General features: G+C 47.8%; 1 protein-coding gene across 1 annotated transcript; it reads left to right on the top strand.

Annotated features, from left to right (window-relative positions):
• Window positions 1–566: 566 nt before the first annotated feature.
• Window positions 567–6,731, top strand: LOC120038979 (low-density lipoprotein receptor-related protein 6-like; the record flags this gene model as incomplete). The annotated part of the gene is made up of 2 exons (XM_038984501.1): window positions 567–1,030; window positions 6,323–6,731. Coding segments are annotated over exons 1-2 (464 nt in total), but the record flags the coding sequence as incomplete, so codon positions are not given.
• Window positions 6,732–7,169: the final 438 nt, after the last annotated feature.

The following is a 7,169-nucleotide window of genomic DNA, read 5'->3' as shown; positions in this document are numbered from 1 at the left end:
CAGTCAGCATGCCAATTGCACGCTCCCCTCAAAACACATCTGTGGCCATTGTGTTGTGGGACAAAACTTTTACACTTTAGTAGCTTTTTATTGTCCCCAGCACAAGGTGCACCTGTGTAATGATCACGCTGTTTAATCAGCTTCTCGATATGCCACACCTGTCAGGTGGATGGATTAGGAGAAAGGAAAATGAGAAATGCTCACTAACAGCGACATAAAACAAAATTGTGTCCAAAATTTGAGAGAAATAAGCATTTTATTCTCCATGGAAAATTTCTGGGGATCTTTTAATTCAGCTCCTGAAACACGGGACCAACACTTTACATGTTGCGTTTTCTATTTTGGTTCAGTATATAATGCATGATAATACCATTCCCCCCTCTCTTCTCCTTCCTCTGTTCTCTTCCGAGGAGTGAAAGGAGATCCGGCCAGCAGCCGAGGTAGGGTCATAGGGGTATGTTATTCTAAACCGAAGCACCGTGTGCTCCGGCAGAAAATAGTCCCTTCGGAATGTGTATCTTTCACACTCAAACAATTGTTGTATTAGACCAGGTTTTCTGTCTTCGACCGGGAACAAGTGTCTTGACCTATCGGTTGCGTGATTTTATCAGCCACCGTAGAGATTTTGAATGTGTTGAAATCCGCTGGACGAGAGGGGCTGCATGTAATGAAGTCCAACAATAGGCAGCGGAGAAAGAGACGGAGGGGAAGGAGAAGAAGGTAAAGGAGGGGGGAGGGTTGGCATGTTCTCCTCCCGGGCGGAAGGAGACGTTGCGCTCAGGCAGGAGAATGAATCGCAGCGCCACCGAGCCTGAATCCGACGTAGTAGAATGGAGCTGAGAATAATCAGAGTTACATTGTAGCCAGAAACAAACCGAATATTGTTACAATCTAACAGTTCCGTCGGAGGAATAGGACACAGCAATGCGAAGCCTGCGCTGAACAGCAGCGGCCGGGTGAGAAAGAGGCAGAAAGATGGGCGCCGTGCTACGGACTCTGTTGTTATGTAGTTTTTGTTTGCTAATACGAGGTGAGTTTTGATCTTTTTGCTCGTTTTGTTTATTTTTTCTTCCGTGGAAAGTTGGGGGGTGGGGGGGGGGGATATGGTTTCCAGAGGAGGGGATCCTAGTGTTCAGATTTGGGGCTCTTTCTTTGCAATGGCCTCGCTTGCTCATTAGTGGGGCCCAGTGAAGGGGATGTGATTTGCTCATCATCAGGAGTAGCTAGCTAACGTTAGCATGATGGCTAACTACAACACAGTGTTTTCCATAGCGCCTTGCTACCTGTGTTGAATGCCTGTATCTACTGTAACTAGCTAACGTTAGCAGGATGGCTAACTACAACACAGTGTTTTGCATAGCGCCTTGCTACCTGTGTTGAATGCCTGTATCTACTGTAACTAGCTAACGTTAGCAGGATGGCTAACTACAACACAGTGTTTTCCATAGCGCCTTACTACCTGTGTTGAATGCCTGTATCTACTGTAACCAGCTAACGTTAGCAGGATGGCTAACTACAACACAGTGTTTTGCATAGCGCCTTGCTACCTGTGTTGAATGCCTGTATCTACTGTAACTAGCTAACGTTAGCAGGATGGCTAACTACAACACAGTGTTTTCCATAGCGCCTTACTACCTGTGTTGAATGCCTGTATCTACTGTAACCAGCTAACGTTAGCAGGATGGCTAACTACAACACAGTGTTTTCCATAGCGCCTTGCTACCTGTGTTGAATGCCTGTATCTACTGTAACCAGCTAACGTTAGCAGGATGGCTAACTACAACACAGTGTTTTCCATAGCGCCTTGCTACCTGTGTTGAATGCCTGTATCTACTGTAACTAGCTAACGTTAGCAGGATGGCTAACTACAACACAGTGTTTTCCATAGCGCCTTGCTACCTGTGTTGAATGCCTGTATCTACTGTAACTAGCTAGGTGGCTATCCAATGATTTTTAACTAGCTAGTCATTTTTATTTCCACTGTTGGTTTGCAACATTTTAGTTAAGTTAGCAGTGATTTTACTAGTTGTTTGTAGTATTCCACACCTGTTTAAGCCACGGCAGATATTTTCTACAGTTACTGTTGTGATTTAACTAACTATCTCAGCCAACCAGAGAGAGTCCCTGATACCTAGCTAAGTCTGCTAGCTAAACTGGCTAACAATAATGTCGACTGCGTATGTTACATTTTTAAACGTTAAAATGTGCCTCCACAGACAAGACACAGTTGTTGCATACGTTCATTTGGAAAGAGTAACTAACTACTTTTTGCAAGTCAATTATATAAAAGTAGCTAACTAGTTACAATATAAAACGGATGAATAACGTTAGAACAGAGGACGTTCATTGGCGTTGCTTTCATAATTTATTGGACAACATTCTACAAAGTCTTGTAAGTAACTAGGCTAATGTGGATTGTAGTTCTCTAACCAGCTATATACGAATATGTCAAGACCGATTTGTACTTAAATATTAGTTTTACACTGCATGGTGACCGTGTAAACATCTGTTAAAATAATCACGGATTCCTTGTTCACACAATTTGCAAAGGGAGCTTAATCTGGACTACATCTCATTCTCACATAAACCTCATTCAATCTGGACTGCGTCTCATTCTCACATGAACCTCATTCAATCTGGACTGCGTCTCATTCTCACATAAACCTAATTCAATCTGGACTGTGTCTCATTCTCACATAAACCTCATTCAATCTGGACTGCGTCTCATTCTCACATAAACCTCATTCAATCTGGACTACGTCTCATTCTCACATAAACCTAATTCAATCTGGACTACGTCTCATTCTCACATAAACCTCATTCAATCTGGACTGCGTCTCATTCTCACATAAACCTCATTCAATCTGGACTACGTCTCATTCTCACACTAACCTCATTCAATCTGGACTGCGTCTCATTCTCACATAAACCCAATTCATTGGTCTCTGTCTAGTAGGGAAGGCACGTGAGGTCACTGTGTTGCACTACGGAGGGGAAGTCTCTCTCTCCCAGGAGTCATACCCATCATGTCTTTGGCGTTCCCCAGTTTTTGATATAAAAAGGTTTAGTTTCACCTACGAGATGTCAAAGTAGACTGCAGTTTATTCAAGTCTTTGGTAGAATCAGAGGGGCTCTAACTGCCAAACCGGTGTAAAGACGATTTAGTTTGCTCCTGCCGTTCAGTGAAGTAAGTGCCCTTCATATTTAGTTGGCATAGATGGACTATTATTGTGTAATAGGTTTATCACCGTGTACTCTGAAACTAGTGTTCAGATACGATGTGATGTGAATGTTTTCAGTCTGGTCTGAGTGGTATTGAATTCAGTGGGTTCCCAAGTGGCTCCCTATTCCCTATAATGGACCCGGACCCATAGGCTGAATCCCAAGTGACACTCATATTCCCTATGTGATTTTTGATAGTTGTAGTCACGTCTGAGTAGTATTGAGCAGTAATACTGGCTACAGTAGGCTCGACCCTCTCGCTCGCCATCTGGCAGCCATATTGGATGACGTGGAGGAAAGGAAAAGCAGAGTGAAGTGGTTGAACTTTCATTCAACTGTTCTCAGAAAGCACTGGTGTTTTGGATCGGAAAGCACTGGTGTTTTTGGGATCAGAAAGCCCTGGTGTTTATGGATCAGAAAGCCCTGGTGTTTATGGATCAGAAAGCACTGGTGTTTATGGATCAGAAAGCCCTGGTGTTTTTGGGATCAGAAAGCCCTGGTGTTTTTGGGATCAGAAAGCACTGGTGTTTTTGGGATCAGAAAGCACTGGTGTTTTTGGGATCAGAAAGCACTGGTGTTTTTGGGATCGGAAAGCACTGGTGTTTTTGGGATCGGAAAGCACTGGTGTTTTTGGGATCGGAAAGCACTGGTGTTTTTGGGATCGGAAAGCACTGGTGTTTTTGGGATCAGAAAGCCCTGGTGTTTTTGGGATCAGAAAGCACTGGTCTCAAGACAACATGGAGGAGGATAACTCAAGTTTGAAACGTCTCTGAACAAGGTCCAGTCTGTGAAGAACGAGCTGCCTCTAGCAAGTTGTTGAATCTGTTTGTAGTGTGATATCCCTATAATGGTTAGAGGTCACTATTAGAGGTCGACCTCTAGTCACTACAGAGAGGAGTAGTTCAGACTCTAAAACTAATGGACGTTTCTCCTCTGACTTGGTTATCTGTTCCCCGGCTGACTTGGTTATCTGTCCCCCTGGCTGACTTGGTTATCTGTCCCCCCTGGCTGACTTGGTTATCTGTCCCCCCTGGCTGACTTGGTTATCTGTCCCCCCTGGCTGACTTGGTTATCTGTCCCCCCTGGCTGACTTGGTTATCTGTCCCCCCTGGCTGACTTGGTTATCTGTCCCCCCTGGCTGACTTGGTTATCTGTCCCCCCTGGCTGACTTGGTTATCTGTCCCCCCTGGCTGACTTGGTTATCTGTCCCCCCTGGCTGACTTGGTTATCTGTCCCCCCTGGCTGACTTGGTTATCTGTCCCCCCTGGCTGACTTGGTTATCTGTCCCCCCGGCTGACTTGGTTATTTGACTTGGTTATTTGTCCCCCCGGCTGACTTGGTTATCTGTCCCCCCGGCTGACTTGGTTATCTGTCCCCCCGGCTGACTTGGTTATCTGTCCCCCCGGCTGACTTGGTTATCTGTCCCCCCCGGCTGACTTGGTTATCTGTCCCCCCCGGCTGACTTGGTTATCTGTCCCCCCCGGCTGACTTGGTTATCTGTCCCCCCTGGCTGACGTGGGCCCTTCAGGAATAGGCTTGAGGTATGCGACCTGGCAACCATAGAAACAGCTTCCAAGAAGTTACTGCTCTCACTTATAGTGGTGGTCAGAACATGGTGGAATTCGACCTTGGGTTTCAAATGGCCACCTATTCCCTATATAGTGCACTACTTTTGAACACAGCCCAGGGTCTATATAGTGCACTACTTTTGAACACAGCCCAGGGTCTAATATAGTGCACTACTTTTGAACACAGCCCAGGGTCTATATAGTGCACTACTTTTGAACACAGCCCAGGGTCTAATATAGTGCACTACTTTTGAACACAGCCCAGGGTCTATATAGTGCACTACTTTTGAACACAGCCCAGGGTCTATATAGTGCACTACTTTTGAACACAGCCCAGGGTCTATATAGTGCACTACTTTTGAACACAGCCCAGGGTCTATATAGTGCACTACTTTTGAACACAGCCCAGGGTCTATATAGTGCACTACTTTTGAACACAGCCCAGGGTCTATATAGTGCACTACTTTTGAACACAGCCCAGGGTCTATATAGTGCACTACTTTTGAACACAGCCCAGGGTCTATATAGTGCACTACTTTTGAACACAGCCCAGGGTCTATATAGTGCACTACTTTTGAACACAGCCCAGGGTCCTATATAGTGCACTACTTTTGAACACAGCCCAGGGTCTATATAGTGCACTACTTTTGAACACAGCCCAGGGTCTATATAGTGCACTACTTTTGAACACAGCCCAGGGTCTATATAGTGCACTACTTTTGAACACAGCCCATGGTCTATATAGTGCACTACTTTTGAACACAGCCCAGGGTCTATATAGTGCACTACTTTTGAACACAGCCCAGGGTCTATATAGTGCACTACTTTTGAACACAGCCCAGGGTCTATATAGTGCACTACTTTTGAACACAGCCCAGGGTCTATATAGTGCACTACTTTTGAACACAGCCCAGGGTCTATATAGTGCACTACTTTTGAACACAGCCCAGGGTCTATATAGTGCACTACTTTTGAACACAGCCCAGGGTCTATATAGTGCACTACTTTTGAACACAGCCCAGTAGTACTGTAGGGGTACTGTAGGGGTGTCGTAGTGTTGTAGGGGTGTCGTAGTGTTGTAGGGGTGTCGAAGTGTTGTAGGGGTGTCGTAGGACTGTAGGGGTGTCGTAGGGGTGTCGTAGGACTGTAGGGGTGTCGTAGGGGTGTCGTAGGACTTTAGGGGTGTCGTAGGGGTGTCGTAGGACTGTAGGGGTGTCGTAGGACTGTAGGGGTGTCGTAGGGGTGTCGTAGGGGTGTCGTAGGACTGTAGGGGTGTCGTAGGGGTGTCGTAGGACTGTAGGGGTGTCGTAGGACTGTAGGGGTGTCGTAGGACTGTAGGGGTGTCGTAGGTGTCGTAGGACTGTTGTAGGACTGTAGGGGGGTTGTAGGGGTGTCGTAGGACTGTAGGGGGGTTGTAGGGGTGTCGTAGGACTGTAGGGGTGTCGTAGGGGTGTCGTAGGACTGTAGGGGTGTCGTAGGGGTGTCATAGTACTATGTAGTATTTCTGTCTGACCCTATTCCCCCCCCACCAGGTGTACCCCTCCTGCTGTACGCCAACCGGCGGGACCTGCGGCTGGTGGATGCGGCTCACGGCAGGGCCAACGCCACGGTGGTGGTGGGCGGTCTGGAGGACGCCGCCGCTGTGGATTACGTATACGCTCAGGGATTGGTCTACTGGAGTGACGTCAGCGAGGAGGCCATCAAACGCACCACCTTCAACCAATCAGGGCCCGGCACGGCGGCGGCGGCCCAGACCGTGGTTGTATCGGGGCTGGCGTCTCCGGACGGCCTGGCCTGTGATTGGTTAGGCAGGAAGCTGTACTGGACGGACTCCGAGACCAATCGGATAGAGGTGGCTGAGCTGGATGGATCGTTACGGAGAGTTCTCTTCTGGCAGGACCTGGACCAGCCCCGAGCCATCTCTCTGGACCCGGGGAGAGGGTGAGTACCTGACAACCTGTCGTAAAGGAGTGCTCGGTAGAACTACCTGGACCCGGCTTGGTCTGGGAGGAGGAGGAGTGTGTTACTGCGCTCGTGTCTCACCTTTGTCCCTTACCTGGATTGGGATGCAAGGTTCCTAAAACCAAGAGCTTCTCCCTCGAACAGACGTATCCGTCCATCTGGAGGATACTAGAACGTTAGGGAACAGTGCAGGCTGGAGGTACAGGGACGTGTCTCTCCGTCTGGAGGATACTAGAACGTTAGGGAACAGTGCAGGCTGGAGGTACAGGGACGTGTCTCTCCGTCTGGAGGATACTAGAACGTTAGGGAACAGTGCAGGCTGGAGGTACAGGGACGTGTCTCTCCGTCTGGAGGATACTAGAACGTTAGGGAACAGTGCAGGCTGGAGGTACAGGGACGTGTCTCTCCGTCTGGAGG

This window comes from Salvelinus namaycush, unplaced genomic scaffold (assembly GCF_016432855.1).
Source record: "Salvelinus namaycush isolate Seneca unplaced genomic scaffold, SaNama_1.0 Scaffold2451, whole genome shotgun sequence".
NCBI classification, from domain to species: domain Eukaryota; kingdom Metazoa; phylum Chordata; class Actinopteri; order Salmoniformes; family Salmonidae; genus Salvelinus; species Salvelinus namaycush.
Note: the sequence above shows the minus strand (reverse complement) of the source record. Positions and strands in the feature narration are given on the sequence as shown.